Genomic DNA, 27,565 nt, shown 5'->3' on the forward strand with positions numbered 1-27,565 from the left:
TCTCTTTTCCAAGCAAAAAGAATCCCCATTTTTCTTGCCAGCTACATACTATAGTTTTTCACTTTTTCTGTCACTCTTTCAGCAATATTATTGGTAGCAATTTTTCGCTCTATCCAATTCTCACCACCTGCAACTGCAAGTGATGTGGATCATGGCGTGCTTCGCCGTGCTAAGTTTTCCCGCGTTTTATAGCTTAGCTACACCATGTGATTCGTGAGCTCGTCGGGCAAGTCCCAGAGCACGCAGTCGGAGGCGAACAGACCCGACATGTCGGAGGCTGCCCCCTTCCCGCTGTCCTTGCCGTCGTCCGCGGCGTCGTCGTCGCCGCCGCTGCTGCCGACGCTGTCGTTGCCCTTCTCCGGCAACGCCCGCCTGGCCTCCTCGGTGCCGGAGCTCCCGCTGTACAGGCTCTGGTGGCTCCACATCGACGTGCCCTGGTCGCTGTCGCCGCCGAGGACGTAGCCCTGCGCCGCGGAGGCCCCGTCGTACCGGAACTCGGCCTGGGCCTGCGCGTGCGCGTGCGCCGCCGGGTTGTACGTGGCGTACATCCCGGCGAGCCCCTCGGACATGTCGCCGGGCGGCCACGGCTTGTCCTCCGCGGGGGCGGAGGGCGCGGCGGCGGCGGCGGCGGCGGAGGCGGTGGAGGGATCGCTCATGATGGCGCGGGACAGGCCGAGCTTGATGCGCTCGATGGTGTCGTCGGCCTGCGGGTGGTGCGGCGGCGCGGCGGGGAAGCAGGGCGCGGCGAGCGCGGACGCGCTGGCGCCGGCGCCGGCGCCGTCGTGCACGGCGGGCGAGGGGAAGTCGGAGGGGCGCTTCTTGGTGAGGAGGTGGAGCATCTCGTCCTTGAAGCACCCCAGCGCGGCCTCGGCGAGGTGCGCCACCTGCGGTGGCGCCAGCGTGGTGGCGATCTCGGCCATGAGGTGCGAGAAGGACTTGTGCGTGACGGGGTCGATGCCCATCCCGGACAGCTTCTTCTTCAGCTTCGTGTTCCAGTGGTTCTTCACGTCGTTGTCCGTCCGCCCCGGAAGCTGCGCCGCGATCACCGACCACCTTGCCACACACAGCCCCATCCCGCATTGCTCAATACATTCCTCCAAAAATGACCCAAGATCACAAGACGGTGTAGCGAGACCACTCGTTGATGCCTACCTGTTGCCGACGACGGAGTGGAGCTTGATGATGGTCTGCTCCTCGGCGTCGGTGAACTCGCCGTGCTTGAGGTCGGGCCGGAGGTAGTTGGTCCACCGCAGCCGGCAGCTCTTCCCGCACCGCTGCAACCCTGCCAACGTTCCAGCAACAAACACCCCGGTCAGAGCGCCGCCGCTGCTGCAACCACGCGTTCGCCGGTAGCGGCGCGCGCGCCAACGTACCGGCGTTCTTGGGGATGAGGCGCCAGTTGCGGGTGCCGTACTGGGTGATGTAGGAGAGCAGCTTGTTGTCCTCCTCGGGCGTCCACTGCCCGCGCTTCACATTGTCCTTCTCGCAGCACGGCACCCGCCCCATGATGTCGCCGCCGTCGAGATTCCGCTGCTGCTGCGTGCGTGCGGCGCTCACACGGCCGCGCCGCGTGTTATAAATAGGCTCGCGGCCTCGCGACCGCCCGCGCGCGCGCGCGCGCGCTGCCGCGCCGGCGAGTGGGCGCGCGCGCGCGCGGACGGGGGGCGAAGGCGGCATGGGCGGCATAAAGAATTCAACGCCCGCGCAACGCGTGAGCCTCCCCCCGGGGGGGCGGGACAGGTTGCCCACCCGCGCAGCGCCGGGTCAACCCCCCTCACGGCCACGGTCCAAGCCCCGCGCGCTCCCGGCGCCGCTCGCGTTCTCGCCTCGCCATCTCGCTCACTGACGCCCTGCACCACACTGCCACTGCAACTATTCACTAATGCTGCTTGATGAAACACCACTATTCAGTAATATAAAACCTTGTGAACATAGCAGGCTATGAGTAATGATCCTTTGTCCGAACAAATTTACAGCCTTAGGTTCAGGAGGATAGACTCAAAAAGAAAAAAAAAACTGTCAAAGATAAACGATTCATTTCTGCACACAGTTTTATCCTAGTAGGATCTTTACAAGCAAGGGGAATGCATATTTCTATGGGCTGCAGCACTATGATTAGTTGATTACACTCTTGATATGAGGATGCTATTTTATTCCCCTATCCTTATCATCAAGAACACAAAGGCCAGCGGCTGCCAGTTCCAAGAACACCCTGAATCATGTTCTTTTCCCACCATTTCAGTAAAATCAACCACGCAGATACATGGCTTACGCATGCTCAATGCCAACGCGACCTGAAACCAATTAATCGATGCATACCGAGCTCTACGAAGCTGATAGATAAACACAGTACTGAGCAGTCTTTTTTTCTCTCTCTGATTTATACATCATTCAAGAGCAGGTTCCTTTCACCGTTCCAAGTATCATGGCAATAATATGACGACATTCTGTACATATATAGGAGCAGTTTCTCTGCAGCACAGGAGGAAAGGCACTGAAAAACAGAGTGCCACCACCCTCTGACCCCTGCAGACACAATGTACCACCACCACTATGCTATTGTTCATGAGTTCATCGCGCCATTCACCAGGGACAAAGCTCCGCTCCCCAGTTGTTACAAACAACACACGACCACCAAATGCATTCTCATCCCATTACGGTTACACAAAGAAAAAGCAAATCCGAAATTCAGGATGCTAGGCTAAATCTTTAGCCTAGCTTCTGGCTGATGAGGCCCTGGATGGAGCCGACGAGCGCGAAGGCGCTGACGAGGAGGCAGAGGACGCTGAACGACTGCAGCACGACCCACCGGGGCGACCACCGCGGGACATGGCGCTGGATGAAGTACATCTCCACGGGGAAGTAGATGGCGAGCGGCCAGAAGTTGAGGGCGCCGAGCAGCGCGAGCACCTCGTTGAAGTAGGGGAAGGCGAGCGCCACCGCCGTGGTGCTCGCCACGTACACCGTCCGGAAGCACACCCGCAGGAGGTTCACCCGACACGGCGGCAGCAGCGGCAGCTTCACCGTGTGGAAGTCGTTCACGAACCGGCTCGCCGGGTACCTCTCCGCGAAGAACCTGTCCGCGAACTGGTATATCGGCTGGCTGTACACCTGATCAAAACAAGTTTTTTTTCAGTCATCATCATCCGGCAATGTCGATCAGTGACTGATTGTGTTTCAGGATTATTTTCAGTTCTATCAGTGCACACTGAAATGGTTTCTTGGTGCTGTGTACCTGGTAGCCGCCGAGCAGGTGGAGGATGATGCAGGCGTTGGCGAAGTCGATGAGCCAGTAGGGCTCGTAGAAGCCGAAGCCGGTGAGGAGGTTGCCAGGGGCGTCGCTCCCGAAGGCGGCGTAGCCGAAGCAGCCGCAGCAGAGGTAGAAGAAGGTGGTGACGACGATCGAGATGATGGACGCCTTCTTCATCGTCTTGTTCTCGGCCGGTGGAGCCTTCAGTGTGTCCTGCACAAACACAGACCGTAACGGAAGAAATTCGTCAGCGACTGTACTGTTGTACTTCAGGCTTCAGACTTTCAGATCGATGAGATGTACTCCTATGTGTGCACCTGAATTTCCAAGAGGATTAATGAGTACGGGTACGCGAATGCGATGTCGCCGATGGCCTGCGAGACGTGCCAGACCTTCTGCACAGGGGTTCTCGTTGGAGCACCTGTTATGCTTCCTTTGATCGTTCCATTAGCTGAAGAACAGCAACAGGTTTGTCAACTTTACATAATCTCAATGTTCACAAACTACATGTTTAGTTGCAGTGCGCATCGTTCAGAACCAATTTATCAGACCATCTAGTCTCACAGAACATGTAAATGCACTAGTACTACGACTGAGCAGCTCAAAGCCTCAAAGGATGAACAGATTGGATTCTGAAACCAAAGCAGAGAGTACCAATTGTGTTGGCGAGGCCGAGGCCGAGGCCGATGAACGAGTAGGAGAACGACATGACCGCGGCGAGGACCGACAGCCACGCCATGTCGTGGAAGTCCGGTATGAAGGAGAGGAACAGCTGCGCCGCGCCGAACATGAGCATGTAGTAGCTACCCCCGTATTTGCAGGGCGCGTCGTGGCCGTGCGTGTGGTAGCAGTTGGACCTCAGGATCGCCCTGCAAAAAACACACCAAAACCCGAAGAAAAAAAAATCAACGGAAGAAACAGAAACAGAAACAGAAACACCACGCTGCAAAACTCATAATGCATCATCCATCACGTTTCTCCCTGCACATCGATTCTTGGGCTAGCTGCTACTACCTCATGCTAGTGGCGGTGGTGATGGTATACGCGACGCCGCAGCCGTACAGGCTCGCGTACTGGAGCAAGCCGCAGGCCCAGGTGTGCTTCTTGCCTGAGCACGTTAATTCGCCGCGCCATGTGCACACACAGAGACAGAGTATACAGAATTTAGCCACGAATTCGCTAACGCGAAGTTCGGTTTGGTTTGCGTCGTCGTAAATCGCTAGCTAGCTTTTGATTTTGTGTGTTGTGTGTTGGTTACCGAGGAAGGCGCGGACGGCGTCCATGTAGGATCGGCTCCGGGGGCCCTTGTCGTCGTCGCCGCGGCGGTAGCAGTCGGAGAGCAGCGCGGCGGAGACGTAGGTGACGAGCGCGAAGCAGGCCATGCAGGCCGGTCCCCCCACCCACCCTAGCTTCGCCACGCTCCACGCCAGCGACAGCACCCCGGACCCGATCACCGCCGTGATGATGTGCGCCACGCACGTCCACACCGTCCCTGCACGCACGCCCGCCACACCATTCGCCCCGCGCGCGCATGGATGGATTCAGATCAGTGCGCTGGGTTCAGGGAACAACGACGTACGACGTACAACGAGCGTGTGTGTACCGTACCGGTGCGTGCCGGGTGGCCGTCGTCGTCGTAGCATCGGCCGCCGCCGCCGTCGCCTCCTGCGGCGGCCACCTCGAGGGAGTGGTGCACCGCCATTGCGCCTGGTTCGCCGCGCGACGGGAGAAGAGGCTAGCTAGCTGCAGGATCAGTGGGTGGGGTTGGGGTTGGAGACGGACGGCGAGACGTGGAGGTATAAGGCGATCGATCGAGCGATCCGCTGCTGATGAGACCACCGCGCCGATGGCTACGACTACTACGACTACTTAGCTTTGGATCACTAGGCCGTTGCTGTCACGGCTTTGTCTGATTCTCTTGGACTCGGATCGAATCCGCGACCCCCCTTTTTTCGGGGCGAAAAGCGCGGCTGCCTCGACACCCTACACATATTATTAGTAGTATATATCGCTGTTTTACTAAGGTTTGGAATGGATTAATAACCAGGATATCCGCGTTGAGGTACACAGGTCTTCCGGACTTGGCAGATGAATCATGAATGGCATTTGCATGTGGATTATACCAGTATTATGGAGCAAAAGCTTTATCCCAGTTCTCGTTTTGGCAGAATTTGATAGTAGCATTTGGATTCGAAGATAAAACGGCTCATAAAGAGTGGAAAGGTAGCCCAAGATTAAGGAACAGGAAGCTGTAACTGTGTCCCGAGTCGAAAAGGCATATGGGCCGACATGCCGACGGGCCCCCGTCCACGAGTGCACGGAGTGCACGATTCAGCATTCATTTGTCACGAGATTTGCTCTGCCTCCTGCACGAAACTGCATGCGCAAGCCTAATTGCCAATTTGGCACCAATTTGGTGGCTGCCCAACACCAATCATCCTCGTGTTCCCATCGTACGTACCGGCTTTATCATTGCTCAGGACACATATCGTTCTCGAAAAAAAAAAAGGACACATATCTATTGTGTTGAAAACCGAGTTCCACCGAAAAGATCTTTAAAAAGGAAAAAAGATTGGTTCGTGGACGTGATTGGATCGGTGGCCGTGATGTGAAGGTAGTCCCACGCTAGGGAATTGTGGCAATAAGCGTGATTACTTGATGTTGGCTCGATGAGGTAACCAGGTACCAGGACACAAAGTCACAGATGATAAGAATTTGAAGGAGGAAACGGTAGAGAAATGAAGGGATTGTCATCTCCAGAGTTGGTAGCATATGACTGATAGTAAGTATGATGTACGAAATTAACCTGTACAGATATGTAACTTTTCAAAAGTATTTTGCGTCCCCGTCCAAGCAACGATGCATATATATCTCCTCTTTTGACATTGTTTGTAGAAAGAATCCTTTATTGACTTTGCATTTTGCAATCGGCATTGTACAGTAGCTGTCATGGTCCTCGACTAGTCGACTCCCCGTGGAGGCTTTTGCCACCCTCTGGGAAAATTTTGGACCGTCCAGGATTCCATTTCTTGTCAAAAAAAAGCAGCATAGAGCCAATAACCCGACTTGGTCATTCGGAACTAATTTGATGCTATCCACTCCATTTTGGATGCATTATTAGAACGTGAGTATTAGGGAATGATCTAATATCAAATAAATAAAATGGGTGAGGCTCCGAACTTAGGCCGGTTAGCCCACTACCCTGTGGAGCTAACCCAAAAAATCCCTGGGCGTTTCTCTCTTGGATGCATTATTAATGGATTTATCAGCAAAGTTCAGGTTCACACTCGAAATCAGCTTGCCGCCAATTCAACAAGCTTAGGAGCACCACCAGACAGTTTATAGTGGGCGGTGGCGGAGTGGTGTTAGCGGGCTGGAGCTGAAATGAAATAGAGGAGGATGACATTCGCTTGATCTATTCTGTTTTAGATTTGGGTTTCGACTGATGTAGGTGTCTGATTTTAAAATAAGAAATGGTGCAAAAATGATAAAAAATGTAGAAATTTTAGGGTTCAATTTTTCTTAGCTGCTGAGCCATGGAAAAGAGAACGAAGCAAAATGCTGGCTATACTTTTATACCTATATTATTTGTAATTTAAAAATAAATGCTAAAAAATAAAATACAATAGAAAACCTCAAAACTAAGTATAAATTTTAATTTTTTAGATGTGGTTGATAATTTGCCCATTTGATGTAGAGGACTCTTTTTTCTCTTTAGTGTTTGACCTTTTTAAAGAAACAAAGAATATGAAGAAACACCGGCTGATCAGAAACGCTCGTTGTTATAGCTGCTGCGGCTGCGGCTACGGCCATTTTTAGCTGCTGCCCTCTGCAGCCGTTTTGGGCTGTGGTAGCCCGGCGGCTGCAGCCGCAAGCATTGCCGAACACACTATAATCCACTGTGGGATCGAATCACAGTATATGTCTGAGCTTGTGCTGGTACATGTGTGTCTTCCATGTAACCGGGAAGAAAAAACAAGAAGAAAATTATTTCTTTTTAGCTGTTTCGTTGACTTGGGGTGAGTTTCTGCAAGGCTCGAGAAAACTACCCTGCGGGGCAGATTTCTCCGTGGCATTCTCTGGCTCGCTAGGCATCAAACAGACGATGCCAAAACCGAAGGCAACCGCCGTCGAGTTGGGCTCAGCTTTTCCCTTGAACTTGGCAACGAGACACGGGGGAAAACGACCAGGATCCGGATCTAGGCAGAAAGCTACTACTACTCCACTATTCTGGTTTGGCTTTGGCGGTGGTGAGGTCATCATGTGGTCTTCCCGGGGCCTCGATCGACGATCGGGGCCGTATTGAGGTGAACTCAGGAAGGAACACTAGTCGGGCCTTGTTCCTGTTGGGCCATGCATCCGCGACACTAGTCGGGCCTTGAAGCGTTGGACCGTTGGTGTGCCGATCCATCTAGCCACGGAATAAGTTCATCCTAGGTCCCTCAATTTGTCGCTCAGTCTGATTTTTGTCCCTAGTCCGGAAAACCGGATACAACACGTCCTCCAACTTTTAAAACCGTGCAATCGAGGTCCCTCGACAGTATTTGACCCTGGTTTTGGCCGATGTGGCGCCTACGTGTATCGTTTGACTAGGTCTTCGTCCGACGTGGCACTTGCGTGGCGCTTACGTGGTAATTTGATCCAAATATAATAATAAACCCCATGGGGCCCACATGTCAGTTTCACACATAAAATAATAAAAAAGGTGGGCCCATGTGGCCACACATGTCATCTCTATCCTCTTTGTTTCTCCCTTCTTCAGCATTGTAGGGCGGGTGGTGGTCGGAGCAGGCCGGTGGCAAGAAGGCCCCCTCTCCCTCCTTGCCCGGCGACGACGACTACGAGCACCGTGCGCCGCCGTCCCACCGGGAGATGACGAGTTGGAGATGAGATAGCGGAGAGGGAGGACGCGGGGAGGCCGACGAGGGTGGCGAAGAGGCCTCCTAGCGGAAGTGGATGGCCGGCGAGCGCACGCGAAGAGAGAGAAGAACGGCGACCGGCGGCCGATGGGAACGATGGCCATCGGGGAGAAGGGCGATGACCGGCGGGAAGGAGCTAGGCGGCGACGGTTGTGGATCCGTCCGCCGCCCTTCACCCCTCTCCCTCCTGGCATCCTTCCTCCCTCCCCGAGCTCCCTGGCTTGCCAGGAAGCACGCGCGAGAAAGAGAAGAACGGTGGCCCGCGGCCATCAGGGAGAAGGGCGGCGGACGGCGAGCGTGCGCAAGAGAGAGATGGCCGGCGGCCACCAAGTCCACCAAGGCACCCGTCGAGGCTCGCCGCCGCCTCGCCTCCTTCCCTCATCGCTGAAGCGCCTGCCACCATCCCCACCAAGCCCGACGCCCCCCGTGCCGGTGCCGGCCAAGAAGAAGAAGAAGAACTCCAAGGCCCTTGCCCCTGCCCCCATCGTCGCCGAGTCCCTCATCCCCCCCTCATGGTGCACGCCGAGCCGCCGCCACCGGAGCTCGGACAGCCTGCCTCACTCGCCTGCCCTGCCACCCACCCGCCCGTCCACTGCCCGAGAAGAAGAGAGAGGGGGAGAGGGGAGAGGGAAGAAGAGAGGAGTGAAGATGAAGAAGAGAGAGAAGGGAAGAGTGAGGCTGACATGTGAGGCCCACATGGGCCCCACCATTTTAAAATTATATTTTTGTGTGGAGCTGACATGTGGGGCTACGATTTTTATTATTTTTCCGAAATATAATTGCCACGTAAGCGCCACGTCAATGCCATGTGGGACGGAGACCTAGTCAAACCAGCCACATAGGCGCCACGTCAGCCAAAACCGCCTTCCAAACTGCCAAGGGACCTCGTCTGCACGGTTTTGGTAAGTTGGGGGAAGCGTTGTATCCGGTTTTGTGGATTGAGGACGAAAATCAGACTGAGCGACAAATGAAGGGACCTAAAGTGAACTTATTCCTCTGGCCACAGCCCGCGGCGTCAGGGCCCAGGCAACCGAGGCGGAACAGCGGCCCGCATGCGAAAGGGAGACGTGAAACGGGAAGGAAACTGGAATCGGTGGCTCCGCGCCGCGAGCCGATGGAGGCCACCGCGAAAGGGGGACGTGAAATCGTGTGACTAACGGAGTAGTGTGCGCTCGATGCTGCTCGAGGTAATTAAGCGATGAAAATATCAAACATCATCGGCAATTCGGCATACTTGCTTGCTTGCTTCCGCGCACAAAAAGAAGTGGAAAATGCGTAGTGCGGCAAATGTAGAGGGGCGCGTAGGTGGGGTGGCGTACCTGCAGCTGATGGAGGCGGTGATGGTGTAGGCGATGCCGTAGCCGAACAAGGCCGTTTGCTGCAGCAACAAGCAGACCCACGCGCTCGAGCTACCTGTTGAAAACCATTCCGTGTTGCACTGTGATCGTCAGCCATGGGCGACGGAGCGAAAACCAACGTACCAAATTTTCTAAACAATTTTTTTAACGACCCACACAAGATAGTGCAGATGTTCATGTTGATAGGGATTTGTCCTACCAATATGCCATCCCAAACATGATATATCTTTATGCCCCCATAAGAACATCATCAATAGATACCAATTATGGGTTCCAATCTTAGAATTTTAGGCTTAACTTCAACAGTTCTCCTAATTAGCTTCCTAGAATTCCCTTTCCCATCCTTTTCACTCTCCACTGGAGAGGGAGCGTGCAGGCGCCCGGCCTTGAGGTGGGGGTTGAGCTGTACCACCGCACTGGTCCTCGAAGTCAAGGGGCCCAACCCCATATATGTATGTTATGAATATAGGAGCCCATAGGTCATAGGAACTTATATTTAGTAAGCACAGAAGAGGAAGATATACAACTTATTTGATAAGAATGTTTTTTTATGCATTACATTTGTTAAAAACATCATTATATTATCAGAGTTGTATTAAAGGACCCATCTTTCTAGCTTCGCTCCGGGCCACTAAATTGACAGGACCGGGCCTGGGAGCTTGCCAGCTCCCAATGCACATGCGCAAAAGGACGAGAGAACGACTCGCCCAAACCATTTCTTAGGGCACGTACAAAGGCATTAACTAGCCGGATCTCTTCAGTGGCACATAGGCAAATCAAATGACGTGGAAGAGAGAGGATAGCTAAGAGAGAAACAACAATGCTATCTATGACATTGCTGAAGCATTGGCTCCTCTCGTGCAAAAAACAAGCAGACTCGAGGAGAGGCCCCCATTGTAGAATTGGTTTTCAGCAGAGCTAGGCCTCCAGATCCCATGTAAAAATTGCACGCAGAAGAAATTTGGCAGATACAATGTAGTAGTTGTTGTATAGAGAAGAGATACAAGTATATGTGAGTCTGAAATTATCATTTGATTATAGGCAATGAATTTATTAGCCATTTTATTACCCTATATTAATGGAGAGTCAGCTAAAGAGATAGTCGTTTGTAGGTAGGAGTTTCTTTGCTGATGTCTAGTACGAAGAAAATCCATACCGAGCTCTAGCTTTGAACATACCCTTATTGTTTAGAGTTTGTTTTCCAATAGCTCTTGTAAAGGGGAAGCAGTTCAGAACTTAAAATCTGATTAGGTATGAAAACAGAATTTTGGTATCTATTGGTTGCTTTAACAATGACAACCGAAACACTTACAATTTTGGTATATTTGCAACACAATAACATCATTTTTAAATAAGATTTTCTTTGTAGACTGGTTCAACTTAAGAAAAGAGAATGTACCTACGTATCATAGTTAAAGTCGGTATAAACATTTTTAAACAAAACTTTCTAAAAAATAAATATGCTACCTCCCCTATGGCGTGGCATGAGACCTCTGCCAGCATGGCAATAAAACATTGGCATGTAAAGCTCACCCCTTTTTTTCCCCTTCCGTGCGCGAGCATCGCGTGAACAAGTTGTTTATTCTGAACAATCATTGGATGATTCATTCTTAAAAAAAATTGTCATATCGACCCCACTAACATCAGGCCGAATCGGCGGACACCGGTACCGAATCAGCAGCGATCACGTATTCACCTGTCCTCTTCAGTACGCCGCCTTCCAATGTGTTACACGCGCTACCTTCTCCCACGCGGCCGTTCCAGCCCAAACCCAAACACCAACTCCCCCACGAACTCGCTGGGGCGTTCGACTCGCGAACTCGCATGCCGCCCCGCGCGCGCGCGCGAGCGACGGGGGAGCGTCGCTACGTCCCCCCGAGAGGCGCGTGCGTGCCGTGAGGCCGGCGTGAGCTGCGCGCAGCGGACGGACGGCGACCCTGGGCGTGCGGGCCGCGGATTTCACGAGCCTTCTCCCATCCTCGAGTGGTGCCCGTGACCGTGGCCGTGTGCGCGCGCCTCACTTTTTTCTTTCTTCTTTTTTTATGTTACGCTTTACCCCCACGATTCACCAATCTTGCTTGACAGGGACATTTACGTGGTAGGACAGCGCTAATCAGCACATAGTCTCGTTGCGCCTCGCAGGTTAATTAATAGAGGAAAGGATGATATCTCAAATATATCATCCCGTTCGAATGGCATTTTCATAATTAATAACCCCGTGTGTGTGTGGTGACCAGTTAAGCGAGAAAGACTTTCTCAAGAACAGATGAAATAACGTAACGAGAGAAGAAATTGGCAAGAAACTATTTCTTTTTTTCCCCAAGTCAAATGCTAATGTCTCAATCCACCAATCAAACGGATACCGTGCGATGCTTGTGAATGTAGGAGAGAAAGAGAGAGAGAGGGAGATGAAATCACGAGTGGGGGCGTACCTAGGTTGCGCTCGACGGCGTTGGCGTAGGTGCGGTTGCGGTGCGGGCCGACCTCCGGGTCCGGCGAGCGGTAGCAGTCGGCGAACAGCGCCGACTGCAGCGCCGTCACGGCCGCGAACACGAGCATCATCCCCGGCCCCGCCAGCCACCCCAGCTGCGCCACGCTCCACGCCAGCGACAGCACCCCGGACCCGATCACCGCCGTGATCACGTGCGCCGCCGCCGTCCACTCCGTCCCTGCTCGAACATTCAGACACATCGACCAAGATTCCAGGAAGAATAAGAAGAAGAGGGGATTCAAGAAAAGAATCGGAACAGAACGAATTGAGGGAGCTCGTGCACGCTCACCGCTTCTGACGATGGCGGCATGCTTGGGGCGATCCGAGATGAGAGGAACGGCGGCGGCGGCCGCGCCGTCGTCCCCGTCGCCGAGCGCCATCGCCGCCGGGCCCCGTGCTCTGTCCTGGCAACCAGAGGACGAGGAACACGCGGCGCGTGGAGGGGACTAATTTTATTTTTTTTAAGAGACAGGCTCGCTGTCGCTCAACTGCCTCTACTGGAGGCGATCGATTTATGATGGTGGTTCCCCCCCTTCTCTCTGAAAGGGACGCTTGAAACCATGTCGTGATTGGCTCCTTCGCCAATTGCCATGTGTGTGTGTGACAATGGAGGCATGTGCGAATTGGCGAGCTTGGCTAAAGACATGGCGCCACCTGATTGAACCGTCGCCAATTCGTCCCCGAGGTAGAACACTATAATTTCAGCGAACATTTGCCATGCAAATTTGCCACTACAAAGCAGTGTGGCTGTGTGGGTGGCCGAACATCCTGGATCTCTCCCGAGGAGCGCGGAGACCGGGCATTTACAGGAGAGGGAAGAAGGTGAAAACGGATGGTTTTGATGTGGTTCGTTCTCCTCTTTTCGTGGAGAATTCTCTCTGGACAGGGGCCTATTTCAGTGTCTCCTCATTATTAGTCGCCTTGGATTGATGGTGTCTTCTGTCTTTGCCTAGGCTTGTCCAGGTCCATCTAGACTGCACCCTGTACGGTGCCACTCTTATCTGAACAGGACAAAAATAGTAGCAGTAGTACGGAGTACTAGAGATGCCACTGTGCCAGTGGCCAGTGACTCGTACTACGAGTAACTTGGCAAACCCAGATTTTGTAAAGAATAAGTTTATTTTGCATCCCTCACCTTTACGCCGGGTTTAATCGTATCCTAAACAGCAATACCGAAAATCTTAACCTCAAAATTTACTAAACCGGGTTAAATCAGGTCCCACGACAATATGGGTGACCGGTTTCGCTGACGTGGCATACTAGTTAAAAATAAATAAAACTTATAGGATCCATATGTAAATAGTTACCTCACCTTCTTCCTTCTTCCTGTGCTTCCCCTCCTGTCCTCCATGCCTGGGAGCTTCTCCTGCCTGTGGTGAGCTCCTTGCCTCCAGTGACATGCACTACCAGTAATTGGCAAACCCAGTGTTTGTAAAAGACCACACTAGCCCAAGAGGCCCACATCTCCAGGTCCAAATCAGTTTATCCAACGTTGTTTTGAATAGTCCTTTCTCCCTTTTTTTTCCGCATGCACACATACATAACACGTCTTGTGCTATCAAGCCAGAGAAAGAGTTTTAAGATTTTAAGGACACATGCCTTTGTTATAAATTATGAAAACAAAAATAGCGAACATATAGATTATGCCACGTATCTACCAATAAACATGTAAGGTAAAGAATATTAGAAGAGGAGACTGTCTTGAACAGCCAAATAAAAATGACGGATGAGTTAGGGTTTGGGCGGCGTCCCGGCGACGGGGCGGCCGCTCTTGCATCTCTACCTCAGAGATGGCTGGGGATGGAGTTCTACTCCGATCCGATCTGGAAGTCTGCAGGGGTCTCACCTGCCAAGTGGAGTCTGGATGAAGGAGGTGTTCTGATCATCTCCGCGCAGTTTGGCCCAGTTTGGATGAGTTACGATTTTGGAGGGGAGACTTTACACGGGATTGATTTAGGTAATTCCTTGTTGTTCGTCCGTAAGGGGATTGGTGATCGATGGTTAGTTAGGATATGGCAGGGAAGATCTGCCCCTGGCATTTCCATCTGTTGTTTGTTCGTGTGGGATCCGGATTGGGAGGTGCACAGGTATATATTGGAGCCTGGTTGATCAATTGGAGATACGACGGGAACACACCTTTTGTCCTCTGGCTCTTAGGTTTCTGCTTTCAAGTTTCCAAGGATCAACTCATGGCGGCCATGGGAGGTGGGGGTGAAAAAAGGATCGTCAGTGGGACGATTACCCACCCGAAGCCTCCTGGGGATGTTGGCGTTGTTTCTTCGGCAGCGATCCTTAGGAAGTCAGATGCGTTGGTGGTCTCAGAAAATGTGGCAGAGGGGTCGACGAAGCATGATTTTCTTCGGGAGATGATGAACTCGCAAGCGGCAACGGGTTTTAATACAGACATGGCTGGTACTAAATCCCAGGGTCCGGCTCTGTTCACAGAGGACGTTGAAGGCGATGAGGAGGAGGAGGCGATAGAGGTTAACCTGGAGGAGGATGAGGTGGAAAAGGCTGGACAATGGACTATCCTGTCACGTTTCTATTCGCTTAGAATTCCAAACGCAACAGCTTTATTTGAGGACATGAGTAGGGCTTGGAGGTAGAGAGCTGACATGAACTACAAGGCGTTGAGAGATAATATGTTCATAATCACCTTTGGTTCTGAGGGAGATTACAATTTTGTTCTTCAGGGAGGTCCATGGCTGCGTCCCAACACACGGCTTGTCGGGGCAATCCCACTCAAACCACAGCCATCGGAGTTGCAACGCTCTAACAAACTTGTCAAGGTCTAAAATATCGAGGCCTCCCAGATTGATTGGGGAACATACCCTCTTTCAATTTACTTTGCATTTCCCATCGCTCATCTCTTGGTCACTGGCCCAAAGAAACTTCCTTATAATCTTATTCATTTCTGTTAAGAATTGCTTTGGTGGCTTCAAGGCAGTGAGGGAGTAGATTGGTATGGAACTTAGCACATATGAGACTAGTGTCTTTCGCCGTGCTTACTGGATTAGTTTCCCTCAAGCCTTGATTGCAACTTGTCCATGACTAGTTGCAGGTGAATTCTCTTAATGTGGCTTGTGGTGAGCAGCAACCCTAAGTATGTTATGGGGAAGCTGTCTCTTTTCCCATTGAAGTTCTCCGGTATTTCATCCCTCTTAGTAAAGTACTTACTCCGTTCCACAATACTTGTCTTTCTAGGTTGTTTAGCACAAATTAAGATTTGAGAAGTAAAGACTATATTGCCCCTTATTTGAATGGAAGTAAGAGAATGGTGAGGGTAGAATGGGTAGAAATTTGAATTGGAGGTGACTGATGTGGCAAGTAGTACTCTCAAGTGACAAGTATTGTGGGACAAAACTTGAACCCTAAAAAGATAACTATTTCGGGACCGAGGAAGTAGTAGGATGCTGAACACATCCAATTAGCATGTACTGAAATTAATTGGCCATCACAGAGTAATGGGTGCATGCTCATCCAGATATGCACGTCTCACATGTGTAGCAGCGAGGCGCCTGTGGTGACTTCGTCAATCTCAAGAATTTGCCGGCCCAGTTTTCGTAGATGCTCATAGGGGTAGGGTTTACGTGCGTGCGTTCATAAGGGTGAGTGCGCGTGCGTTGTGAGTGTCTGCATTGTACTGTGTAATTTAAAAAAAGAGTCACTAGTGGTGTACTCCTTAGCAACTGCTACTTGGGGGCCAGGGCGTATATATGTGTGTACTACTAAAAAGCAACACTACTTTTTTCCTTTCAGAACTAACACTACCTCAATTAATGTGTACACAGAAACAACTTGCTAAGTAGAAGAAACATATTTGGAAGCATTTACATACGACGTTAATCTTGTAGCTGGTGATGACATATTATGGTCCTAGAGCAAGTGTAATAGTATAGTCAACTACTAGTTCCAAATCATTTATAGTAATTTTAATAGCTAATTCATATAATAATTACCCATCAATATATAGTGCACTATTAATATCTGGTCCTACCTGTCATACACATATTGTACCTTGGAGCTCATGTTGCAGTTGGCTACAAATTAATTTGTAGCACGCTACTCATCTCTCTCTTCTTTCATCTTCTTGATATGTGTTAATAGCCAGCTTATATATAGTCTGCTATTGTACATGCTCTTATGCATCGAACACCGTATAAAAAACTAACACACCATCTTACATTTTTTTCCAAGGAAGTGAATAATTAATCGTAGCACAGGAGTGAATTGTTACAGATAGGGATAAAACTACCGAAATGTGTGAGAGAGAGAATGGGTAACAAATTAAATCCTCTTAACCTAAGATCGCTAATCCTCAACAAACAAGCAAACAAAAGGGAGAAGACTAGAGATCGGACGTCTGATCCTAGTCAAAACTCCGGACGGTGTTTCACTATGTATAAAACAATGTTTCATACCTTACTAAAAAAATGTTTCAACAAAAAATGTTTTAGATGTTTCATTACTTGGTAAAAATGTTTCTTCGCTTGGTGAAAAATGTTTCAATTAGACGCAAATAGATCGAGACATCAAGATACTACTACGTGCAACATTGAAGAAACATGGTGTGTCATGTGCAACATTCGAAAATAAGAGAATGAAACATTCGAATACAATAAAATACAATAAAGATACAACATCAAAGAAATATGGTGTGCATCATGTGCAACATTCGAACACAAGAGAATGAAACACTCGAATACAATAAAATGCAACAAAGATACAAAATAGACTGCAACAAACCTGTAGCCTGGATCCATCTGCCTTGTCGTCACTGACGATGGCTACGCCACCTCTTCTCGCCGCCGCCACCATGGCTGCTAGTGGCCAGGTCCGGTGCCTCCTTCCTCTCCGCGTCGCCTTGTCACCGCCGCTGCCGCCGTGGCCGCCGACGACGATGGTTATGCCACCTCTTCTCGCCGCCGCCGCCGCCATGGCTGCTAGTGGCCAGGTCCGGCGCTTCCTTTCTCTCCGTGCCGCCTTGCCGTCACCATGGCCGCTGGCGACGATGGCTCCTTCCTCTTCTTGCCACTGCCACCATGGCTGCCGGTGCCCAGGTCCGACGCCTCCTTCCTTTCCACGTCGCCCTAGTGCCGTTGTGCTGTGGTCGCCGGCGACGACGCCATCTATTCTCGTTGCCGCTGCTACCAGCGTTTACCGTGAGAAGATAAATGAGAGGATAAGGATTAGGAAGAGACATGGGTTGAAAAAAATTGACAGTGGGTCCCACCATGAGCGCTGTCCGACGTTTCGTCTCATGTCGAACGCCCGGTTACAAGCATTTTCCAAACAAAAGAGGCTACTAGTACTAACGGATTGCTCCTCTCATCTACCCCCAACGCAAGCAGCAATTTTTTTTAACGATAGCCAAAGCTTGCCTACTCATTAAATATAATGGGTAAATTTACAAGTAAGGAAAAAAATAATATTACAGCACAACGGTCTGGATCTACGGTAACATCTTTGCCAGGCGTTTGGCTCCCGCCATAATCCAAAATTCACCCTCTTCCTTTATCTTCGCGATTAGGGCTAACGTGGGTTAGCTCCTTGTTTTGGAAGACTCGCTGGTTTCGCTCCTTCCAAGCTTCTCAAAGAGATTAGAAAGATTAGGGATCGACTCCTGTGCTTGGGTGCGTCTTGCCGTCTTGACATGTTGCAAGCGATTCCCACCAGTGGTGGACTATGGTCGCTCGCGTCCAGTTTGTCGGTCCTATGGGTTCATAAGCTAATACTCAGGTAGCAATGGTATCCCAGATTTTCCTTGTATATCTGAAATCCACTTCTGATCTGTGCAGCAGTTGAGGGAGAGGGAGAGCACGCGCGAGCGTAGTCCGGAGTTTGCACGGCGGCCCATCCGCGAATATCTCAGTACCGACCTGTACTACCTGTACTCACCCGGTCACCCCCCCCCCCCCCCCCCCACTCCCACGGCGTGGTGGCAGCGTACACCCCCTCTTCCTCTCCCCTTCACTACAAGTAGTCCCCACTGAGATCGAGAGCGTAGGTAGCCTCGCCTTCTCTCTCTCTCTCTCTCTCTCTCTCTCTCTCTCTCTCTCTCCGGGTTTCTTTTTCCTTTCTTGTCGCTGCTGATATCTTTGAGGCGGTTACACCTCCGAGCTGGACACCCACCCCCCAGCTCTGCTCAGCCGCCCGCGCGCCTCCCCGACGACGACCGGCCGCCGTGTGTGGCTCCTCGTCCTGTGAGGTAGGTGAGATTGGTACGCGCGTGTCGTCTCCCCTCCCCTCCACCTCCGCTAGCTTCTTCTTCGTCTCTCTCCCGGCCGTCCGGCATGTGGTTGATCTATCTCTGCTCGTGCGTGCTCGCGTGGGGTTCTTGGTATCTCTCCGGTAGGGTTTATGAGGGGAGGTGGGTTGCTGCGGTTTCGGAGCTGGGAAATCCGCTGCGTGCTGCTCCTGCTTGCTTGCTTGCAACCGCGGGGTTTGGGGAGGGATTGGAGAGGGAGAGCTCGATCGTGCGGCGCCGTGTTGGATAGATCGTCTCTTCTTTTCAGCTTCCTGTAGTGTAGGTCCTGTATATGTTCTTGCTGTGATATTCTGCTTGACCACCCGCTGTTTCTTTCTGGTTCTTCTTGGGTTTCTTGCCGCAGAGAGTTAGTTAGTATACGCTCGATCTCGTTGATATCGATCTGAGCTGCATTTCTTTTTCCTTCTTCTCCCTGTTGATTCTGCTTCTGCTGGTGCTGGGTCTTTCTTGGGATCTGTGGGAGCGGATTGGATTGGTTCCTCTCCCTGGGCTGGTCTTACTTTTATCGTTTCCGATCTTGCCGGCCGTTTCTCCTGCAGGCACACCGACGTGACGTGATGAATCCTCCTCTTCTCCTCTCCTCTCCTCTCCTCTCCACCGTCCGGGTTTGAGTGCAAGATTTAATTCAGTGCCTTTTCCTTGGTCAGCTTTTCTTGATCTTGAATCTCTCTCTCTCTCCTGTTTAATGTGGTTGCAGTTGTTCACTTCTTGCCGTTTTATTCTTGCCACTGCTTCAGTGTGGATCGGTTCTTCTGGGGTGGGGGGTGTGTTGCTGGATTTTTCGTTATTTGATTCCCTTCTTAACCTGAGGTGGATTTGCAGCTGGTTACCTTTGGGTTACCATCTAATACTGCCAGTTTCCATTTATTCCTTTCCACTAGAGGTCCATGCAAAGAAATCGATACAGGTCCAGGCCTTTCCATCCTCTTTTGCCAAAAACAATCCCGATCTAGTTTTAATTAGTGTATACATTCCATTTAATTCGCCTGGTCGATCAGTGGTCACAGGGGGGGGGGGGGGGTCATGCACGCCTTGGCTCAGCTCCTGTAGCTTAGCTAAGCTAGAAATCGTTAGCTTTTCATTCAGTGTGCTTGACTGCTACTACTAGTAGTAGTGCACTTCTCAGGTTGGTACTGATCTCTAGGCTTCCAGTACGCTTTTGTCAGAGAAAAGGCTGCAGGAGATCACCTGTCACTTGGGTACATGCAGCATGGAGTGAGAGCTTTCACTCTCATCCTACTTGTGTGCTCTCTCTCCATGCATGTTCTCGTTACTTTACTGGAAGTAGATGATTTTTTTCGCATTCAGCAGCTTTGCTGCTTTTTACTACTACTGGAATATACATATGTGTGACTTATTACATTACACCCTGAGAATGTATTAAAAACATCCATGGTTCACTTCAGCTGGTTCAGCTACTCAGTTTGAGATGTAATTGGATCTCTTTTGTGGTGTGCTTTTATTTGCTGATGAAGTTGCCATTATTTCATGCTTTTTGAAGTTTTTCCTCTTTGTCTATAAATTGGTGCTTCTATCTAAGAATATCTTGATAGTTACTAAATAATGTTCATATCTGATTGGTCACCTTCCTTGTTTTTTTTTTGCAGGATAATAACAATAAGAAGAAGAAAGGGGATTTGTCCAAGTGAGGCTTTTAAGATTCTCTCTGGCGTCTCGTGTTCGTTTCAGTTTCTTGGCTGTGTGGCATAATTAAAGGAGCATATTGAGGTTTAACTCGCTTGGCTAAGCTGCCCGGAAACGGATACAACCACCATCAGAGAAGCATACACACCACCATTAACCACCTCTCTGATCAATTCAGTAACCTCGATCTCAGCTCATCACCTCTTCTCATGGACTCTCGAGGTCAAGCCTGCTACCACAGGGCGGCGGCAGCGGCGGCGGCGGTGGCCGCCGGTGATGCTACTGACGGTGAGGAGCCAGCTGCTGCTGAGCTCGCTCCGAAGGCTGTGAGATCGAAGAAGAAGCTGGCGGTGGAGGCGCAAGGCGGCGCCGCCGTGCGCGATGATCTGACGTGCCCAGAGTGTGGCAAGGTGTTCATGTCGGACAAGGCGATGTACGGACACCTGCGATCTCACCCACTGAGGAAGCACAAGGGGGCGGCGCGCCTGGCGGCGGTGGCGGCGGCGGCGGCCGACGATGCTTCCGTGGCCGCTGGGGTCAAGCCGAGGCCGTGGAAGGTGCCACGGACGAAGGAGGAGGCTGAGCTCGGCGACGACCGCCACCCGGGGAGGTCGCCGGTGACGGGGAAGCGCGGGCGGCCGGCGTCCTCGGCCAGTAGCAGTGGCAGCGCGCCCGCGCCCGCGCCGCCCGCGTCGTCCAGGCTGCAGCTGGTGATCACGGAGGAGGAGGAGGCGGCCATGACTCTCCTGGACATTGCCTCGGGGTGCTCGCTTGATCACCAGCCTACGCAACCGGCGCATGTCGCCGACGCCGCCCTCCTGGCGCCGGCTTCGGACCAGATGCCAAGCGTCGACGTCGAGCAAGGCGTCCTCGCCGTCGCGGAGCACAGGACGTGGGAAGCTGAGAAGCCTGCGCTGGTCGAACATGTCTTTGGGATCGTCAAGGAGCATGTCGCCGCGGTCGCCGCCGACGCCGAGCCGCAGTCGCCGGAGGCGAAGACGCCAGTGAAGCTGGGGCCTGTGACCGATCAGGCTGTCCCTGTTCTCGGCGACAAGAACGACGACGGCCACGCCGACATGCCCGTGTCCCCCGGAGGCGGCACCACCAAGAAGCCTTTGAAGCGAAGACTCCAGGACGTCGAGACGAAGCATCCCACAGCACCGCCACCGCCGCCGGTGAAGCGCATCCCGTCGCCGGCGTCGAAAAGGAAGTACGAGTGTTCGGAGTGCCACAAGACGTTCTCCACTCACCAAGCCCTAGGCGGTCACGTAGCGGCCCACAAGAGGCAGAAGAAGAGCTGCGCCGAGCAGCAGCAAGAGGCGGTGGCGGCGGCGGCGCAAGTCGCGCGGCACAACTTCCTGGCTCACCAGCGCCCGGCCGGCGTCGTCGTCGCCGTCGACGCCACCGTCGTCGCTGCTGCCGGCGGCGGTATCGCCATCGGGCCTCTCGGCGAGGAGGGCTTGGTCGGCCCACCGCCGCCGCCCGCACCCGCGCCTGCGCCCGCGCCCGCGCCGCAGCAACACCAGTGCTTACGGTGCCCCATGGTCTTCCCCACCGGGCAGGCTCTCGGCGGCCACATGCGGAAGCATTTTCTCGAGGCCAAGGAGCAGGAGCAGCTGCTCGCCATCGCCATCGCCAACGCCAACGCCAACGCCAACGCCGCGCCAGAGCCGCCGCCGATGATGGCCAACGCCGCGCCAGTGCCGCCGCCGTCGATGGCCAACGGCGCCGGGCCCGTGCCGCCGCCGATCGCCGTCGCCCCTCCTCCCGCGCCGCCGATCGCCGGAGCCGCTCCTCCTCCGCCCATGGCCAACGGCGCCGCGGCGGCTGCGCCACCGGGGGGCAACCCGGCGCCACCAGCTGGGCCGCAGCCGGGCGTGAACATGTTTGACCTCAACGAGTTGCCCAACGAGGATGCAGGGGAGAACCAGCAACCCTAGATAGCTTAGCCTTGGAACGTTGGTCTGCGTCGAGGTTCGTGCTACTACAGGAAAGCATCCTATCATTGCATTATTATTCTACTAGTCGTCCTAGCTTAGTGACTTTGTGTGAAATATCAATTCTTTTTTAGGGGGTTTACGATGTTTGATTTACTTGTCAGTGCCTTCGAATATACACAAAGCTCCAAGTCCTGTCTGAATTCTTATGTGGCAGCTCAGTGCGAATGTAAAATCTGCAGGTTAATTTTGTTTTGGATAATTTGGGGTATCAACTTGGCTACTTGATATGGTGTTGACAATAATGCTCAGATCAGGATAACTGATCTTGCATACTGTTTTCGTTGTGGTTGCTTCGGAGAAAAAAAGTTTTGATTTTTTTCTTTCAGAGATTTCATATAGCTGTGGCTGTCTGTAACAGTTTTGACTATTACCAAATCAGGGCTATTTCTCATAACAAATGGTCCATTCCAATCAAATACCCCCACAATCCAAAGATAGCAACCGATCAAAACAAAAATCTATTCTTTAAGCAGTTCAACTCCTGTGAAAAAACATGTTTTCTTACTTTTTTTTAAACGAATCGACGAGCCGCCAATTTCATAAAAAAAATATTTTCTTCTTTTTGATCATCAGAGAAGAATAGCATCACCTTAATTATCGTGGTGCTGTTTCAGAGTTTGTACCTGCCACTGTTATTACTGTCTAAGTGTTCCATTGCGCCTGCCTACGCAGCAGTGCACAGCCAAAAAATCAGAAGTTGGACTCTCTCTAAACATCAGTCAGCCAAACACAGAACCTGTGCTATGAGACCATCTAAGGCCTTGTTCGGTTACATCTAGATTCAATCCGGACCGGAAATAAAAAGTATAGTAACAAATTTATGATAGATGTAATAAGAGACCAGTATTTATTCCGGACTGGTAACCAATTTAGGCCTCGTTTGGCTGCCCGTGTATATTATACATGTGTGAATAGTTCCACCCGTGTATTGAGTGAATCCACACCACCCACCCAATACACAGCATGATTCAATATACAAGGGGGGGCTGGTGGTTCGACCGGTGATGCCTAGGTTTGACTCCACAGCAAGTACGTAGTGCTAGCTAAGCTAGTGGTATGCATGAAGAGTTGGGTAGAGCTAGGTTTATCTTTTAGGTCTCGTTTGTTAAGTAAAAAATTAATATAAAAAATACAGAAAAACCTAAGAAATAAAATACCAGAATAGAAAATCCAACATGTATATCCATCTGTAATTCTAAAAATCTTGCTTTAAAATTTTTTTTAAAAAAACACAAGAGTAGAATTTCACATAGAAAATAGAGAAATTAACATGCATGCGCATGGATGAACATGTTACTGATCCATGAAATATTTATAGGTGAACTAGAATAATTGATTCAACACAAATCTTCCAGGTAGAAACAGCACACACCAGACATACACATCCAAGCATATATGACAGTAATAAATAACTTTGATAGCTAAGTCCACCACAGAGATTTAATTTGAAGTCTACTAGGTGTTCCATCTACGAATAATTTCTTTGACATGAAACATCCAAGCAAAAGATAGACAACTCCAACAGCAGCATATCTCCGTACTTTCCATTGCATCTTTTTTCCATGCATCACCTGAAACAAAGTACAAGGCAAAAGATTAATGAGTAAATTTCACAAAACTACAAGTATTTCAACCAAATTATCACAAAACTACAGATTTAAGGAGTTGTATCACAAAACTACATATTTAGCACAAAATTTATCACAAAACTACATATTTTAGATTAAGTATCATAAAAATGCATATTCAATATTGAACTTATCACAAAACTACAACTTTAGAGTTTAAATCCCTAGCACCATTGTTATGGTGGAGCTATAAACATCATTACTTTGTGATTAAATTGATTCTAAACCTGTAGTTTTGTGATAATTTAGTTACTAAATATGTAGTTTTGTGACACTTCATCTTAAATGTGTAGTTTTGTGATAAATTTGGTGTTAAATGTGTAGTTTTGTGATACATCGAGTTAAATCTGTAGTTTTGTGATAATTTAATCATAGTATATGTAGTTTTGTGGAATTTACTCAAGATTAATTGGCTCCATATCTGCCGTGGCAAACTGACTGCTAGCAACAGAGGGAAACTAGAGAAAAGAGCTAATAAGGAAGCTTGCAAATTCCTAGGACAAGAGCACTAAGGGTGTGTTTGAGGAGAAGGAGATTGGGAAGATATGCAAAACGAGGTGAGCCATTAGCGCATGATTAACTGAGTATTAACTATTTTAAATTTCAAAAATGAATTAATATGACTTTTTAAAGCAACTTTCCTATAGAATTTTTTTTTGCAAAAAACACACTGTTTAGTAGTTTGGGAAGCGTGCGCGCGGAAAACGAGGTGCTTTCTCACCCTATATCACACAAACGAACGGAGCCTAAGGGACTAAGAAAAGTTGGAGCAAGATGAAATTAATTGTGCATTTACAAGCTATATCTTGATAAATAAGTAGAAATGCTTATATTTTGGAACGGATGTAGTACATTTAAACAAATTCACTCTGTGCATCTTCAAATTTGAATAGATAAACTCACTCCAAGTATCAGCGTTATCATTCATTCAGCAAATTCAAATCATGCTTTCAGAGCCCAGTACTGCTCACCCGGAGAGAGCAACAATAATATATTAGAATATACGTATATAAAAGTATACACTCCCCAAAAAACAAAAGAGCATGAATAATATGTGAGGCATAATGAGCATCATTTTTAGCATAAATAATACACCTGCATCTCAGGTGATGCTGCAATGTGAAAACTACAAATGTATCATCTGCCAATCTGCTCAACATTTACCCCCAAAAAATAGTTTTGCTGAGCATCACTGAATTGAAGTTTTAGGTGATACAACAAACAAAATCAAACTGTTTAATATGACTAAAGTGTAGTACTAATTAATATATTCATCAGTTTCATAGAGGCAATAACAAGACGGAAGGAGCAGTACCAGATTTACGCAGTTGTAATCTTCCTCCTTAACCACTTGAGTCATGTAGAGTCTTTTGCAGTCATGAAAATGGCCCTGTTTTGTGGATCTTTGAAGACATCATAAGCCAGGACCTTCTCATCATCCGACATATCTTCCATGCTGTCCACAACAGCAATGCATACTGGGATCGGGAACTCATCCTCATGCACATTACTTCTTGCCCTTTCCTGCTGCATAATTTCAGTCTCGGCTTGCTTCTCTTTAAATTCCAGAAATTTTTCCCATCATCTCAACAACTTTCCCATCCTGGCGACGCCTTTGTGTTGCCTTTTCTGTTTTGTCACTTGTACCAGCATGCTTGTTTGTTGCACTTGCAACTCTTTTTCCCATTCTTGACCTTGTAGCGGCATCACTTGTAATTGGCTGTTCCACTATTCTCAGGTCATCATCACTTTCAGCATTGTGTACATGAGAGTCAAAAGGGAAATTCTCATCTTCTCCCATAAAATGTTGTGTGACAGTAGCTTGAGAAGTTTGAGAAGGCTGTGTGAGAGGAATATGAGAAGGTTGTGTGACAGGAACTTGAAAAGGCTGTGTGATAGGAACTTGGGAAGGGGCAATGGAGGTGAAGTTCATGGTTCCCTCGGCAGTATGTCCTACAACAGAAAGTGAAGTCAAGTAATGTTTAGGAGAACTGAATAGAACATGCTTGGCTGGTAGGAAAATAAAGATTCAACAATGGTGACATACCATCATATAGCTCTCCTAAAGCCTCAAACAATGGGAAAGATTTATTCCGGAATTTTTTGGCCTTAGGATGAGACTGTTTATTGAATACCAGAAAGAAAAGTAATTAGCAAATGAAATTAAAGCAAGAACTATATTTAAGAATTTAACAAGAGTTAACAGCAACGAGAGACAAGAAATCTCACAATAATGATGTTATTCCAAACAGCTTCATCTCCTTCAATCCTGCACAGCTTATCATCCCAGGACACACCACTTTGTTTTCTCGCTTCTTTTAGAACTCTATATTCCCTCTTCAACTCTCTCTCTTTGTCTTGAATTTGAACCTTTGTAAAATTGACATAGGGGAACTTCTCATGGAAGGATTTGACTATTCGGTTCCATGCTTCTGTGGACCACCCATTCTGACTCCTATAGCAGTCATTGTTGTGATCATGTAGTAGGTCAACCAAAGCTTTTTCAAGTCCTGCATTCCAACTAGCTCTTGAACGATCAAGTACAGCTGGAATAGAGAACCACACATAAGCTACACATAATTACATGTTTTTAATCTATCAACCTACTGAACTTGAGAAGCCCATATGTGCATTTAACATGACAAGAAAAAGCCCATACCTTTTGGCGATGCCTTTTTCTTTTGATGTCTTGAAATCTTTGGAGATGGCTTTCTTTGGACAGCTGCAGCTTGGATTAAATTGAACTTTGGGGACCCTCTTCCAAACATTGTTGCTGCAAATACAAAAAAAAAAAACCGTTATCAAATTTAAGCATGCAAAAACATCATGATGCAAATACAAAAGAAAAATATTTCATGAGACCAGTTAAGACTCACATTTATTAAGACGAGTTATGACTGTAGTCATTCCACATATTTAGGGCTATCATATCTCTAACCGCGTTTCCATCATCTACTTGACTGTTAAGGGACATCACATCATTACTATATTCGTCGTTACCTTCAGGGACATCAATAAACTGTTCTGGAGATATGTTGCTTCCTTGGTGATTCAACCAACCCTCATCCCCATTAAGCATCCGTATAAGATTGTGGAACACCACTGTGGCAACTGGAATCTTCACTTGGTTTTCAATAGAATGATGCGTTCCAACTTTTAAAATAGGGAACCGTTTCTTAAGAACACCAATTGCTCTCTCTATGTGATTCCGCAATATGGCATGCCTATGATTGAACAACTCCTTACAATTTCTTGGTCGTTGCTGTCCACGCCCAAATTCCTTCAGATGGTATCGAGCACCACGGTACGGTGCAAGGAAGGATGGCGTGTTAGCATATCCACCATCAACGAGATAATATTTGCCTTGAGGCACATTGAATCCTTTAAGCATGGCTGACATAAGAACCCTAGCATCAGTTGCAGATCCCTCCTATCCAGATGATATAAACGAAAAATTTAGATCAAAATCACAAACCAACATCACATTTTGACTTAGGGTACCCTTTCTATTCCTATATGGGGCCTGAAGGTCTTAAGAAATGGTGATAGGAACATGTGTTCCATCGATAGCCCCCAAGCAATTTTGGAAGTAAGGAAAGAACTGTTGATCTGTGCTAATCTTCCAGTGAGTTTCAACTCCAGTAGGTTGCTTGATAAATCTATAGGTCAAAGTGGGATTACATTGAAAACCGCCATAATATGCCGGTGAATCGTTTCTCCACTATGATGGAATTCATATTGTAGATCTTCATAGCTCGCATTGTGAGATATCATGTAAAGAAAATCCAAGTTTCTCCTCTACCGTAATACCTCTCGTGTCACGTAGGAGATGTTCTGTTCGAAGATATGTCGCTATTGCTCTAAATATGTTAGGCTCCATGCGGAATGCAACAAGGCAATTCTTTTCATGTCCCTCTAAAATATTTCTGAGTTGTTCTTCACCGTACTGACTTGAAGTATGCCTTACTCTTTTCTCTATCCCTCCATTACTAGTTAAAAGATATAGG

At 49.3% G+C, this 27,565-nt stretch overlaps 3 protein-coding genes across 4 annotated transcripts; all 3 read right to left on the reverse strand.

The window, feature by feature from the left end:
- Positions 1 to 97: 97 nt before the first annotated feature.
- On the reverse strand, positions 98 to 1,561 carry LOC127769522 (transcription factor MYB80). The gene is made up of 3 exons (XM_052295110.1): positions 1,374 to 1,561; positions 1,153 to 1,282; positions 98 to 1,053 (listed from the first exon to the last, which is right to left on the reverse strand). Exons 1-3 carry the CDS (start codon positions 1,504 to 1,506, stop codon positions 198 to 200), a joined length of 1,119 nt encoding a protein of 372 aa, XP_052151070.1. The 5' UTR covers positions 1,507 to 1,561; the 3' UTR covers positions 98 to 197.
- Positions 1,562 to 2,406: 845 nt separating this feature from the next.
- Positions 2,407 to 12,671, reverse strand: LOC127772283 (probable amino acid permease 7). Of its 2 annotated transcripts, none has more exons than XM_052298307.1 (7): positions 12,308 to 12,671; positions 11,960 to 12,196; positions 9,489 to 9,582; positions 3,905 to 4,119; positions 3,568 to 3,701; positions 3,236 to 3,463; positions 2,407 to 3,111 (listed from the first exon to the last, which is right to left on the reverse strand). In XM_052298307.1, exons 1-7 carry the CDS (start codon positions 12,396 to 12,398, stop codon positions 2,710 to 2,712), a joined length of 1,401 nt encoding a protein of 466 aa, XP_052154267.1. In that variant the 5' UTR covers positions 12,399 to 12,671; the 3' UTR covers positions 2,407 to 2,709. The 2 variants fall into 2 exon arrangements, with proteins under 2 accessions (XP_052154267.1, XP_052154268.1); XM_052298308.1 differs by lacking the exons at positions 9,489 to 9,582; positions 11,960 to 12,196; positions 12,308 to 12,671 and adding exons at positions 4,265 to 4,358; positions 4,509 to 4,742; positions 4,859 to 5,092.
- Positions 12,672 to 24,914: 12,243 nt separating this feature from the next.
- On the reverse strand, positions 24,915 to 26,326 carry LOC127770870 (uncharacterized). The gene is made up of 5 exons (XM_052296646.1): positions 26,218 to 26,326; positions 25,788 to 26,104; positions 25,606 to 25,678; positions 25,206 to 25,511; positions 24,915 to 25,114 (listed from the first exon to the last, which is right to left on the reverse strand). Exons 1-5 carry the CDS (start codon positions 26,324 to 26,326, stop codon positions 24,915 to 24,917), a joined length of 1,005 nt encoding a protein of 334 aa, XP_052152606.1.
- Between the last annotated feature and the right edge of the window lie 1,239 nt (positions 26,327 to 27,565).

Source organism: Oryza glaberrima, chromosome 4 (assembly GCF_000147395.1).
Source record: "Oryza glaberrima chromosome 4, OglaRS2, whole genome shotgun sequence".
Lineage (NCBI taxonomy): Eukaryota > Viridiplantae > Streptophyta > Magnoliopsida > Poales > Poaceae > Oryza > Oryza glaberrima.

What these genes read in the sequence shown, in the direction of transcription:
- LOC127769522 (XM_052295110.1), bottom strand. Translation starts at nt 1,506, where the DNA reads ATGGGGCGGGTGCCGTGCTGCGAGAAGGACAATGTGAAGCGCGGGCAG. An exon ending in CCTCATCCCCAAGAACGCCG is followed by an intron (nt 1,283 to 1,373) that starts GTACGTTGGCGC and finishes GAACGTTGGCAG; the next exon opens with GGTTGCAGCGGTGCGGGAAG. An exon ending in CACTCCGTCGTCGGCAACAG is followed by an intron (nt 1,054 to 1,152) that starts GTAGGCATCAAC and finishes GTGTGTGGCAAG; the next exon opens with GTGGTCGGTGATCGCGGCGC.
- LOC127772283 (XM_052298307.1), bottom strand. Translation starts at nt 12,398, where the DNA reads ATGGCGCTCGGCGACGGGGACGACGGCGCGGCCGCCGCCGCCGTTCCT. An exon ending in CGCCGTCGAGCGCAACCTAG is followed by an intron (nt 9,583 to 11,959) that starts GTACGCCCCCAC and finishes GGTTTTCAACAG; the next exon opens with GTAGCTCGAGCGCGTGGGTC. An exon ending in ACCTGCTCGGCGGCTACCAG is followed by an intron (nt 3,112 to 3,235) that starts GTACACAGCACC and finishes TGTTTTGATCAG; the next exon opens with GTGTACAGCCAGCCGATATA.
- LOC127770870 (XM_052296646.1), bottom strand. Translation starts at nt 26,326, where the DNA reads ATGTTTGGAAGAGGGTCCCCAAAGTTCAATTTAATCCAAGCTGCAGCT. An exon ending in GAAAAAGGCATCGCCAAAAG is followed by an intron (nt 26,105 to 26,217) that starts GTATGGGCTTTT and finishes TCTCTATTCCAG; the next exon opens with CTGTACTTGATCGTTCAAGA. An exon ending in TGCAACAAACAAGCATGCTG is followed by an intron (nt 25,115 to 25,205) that starts GTACAAGTGACA and finishes TGGAATTTAAAG; the next exon opens with AGAAGCAAGCCGAGACTGAA.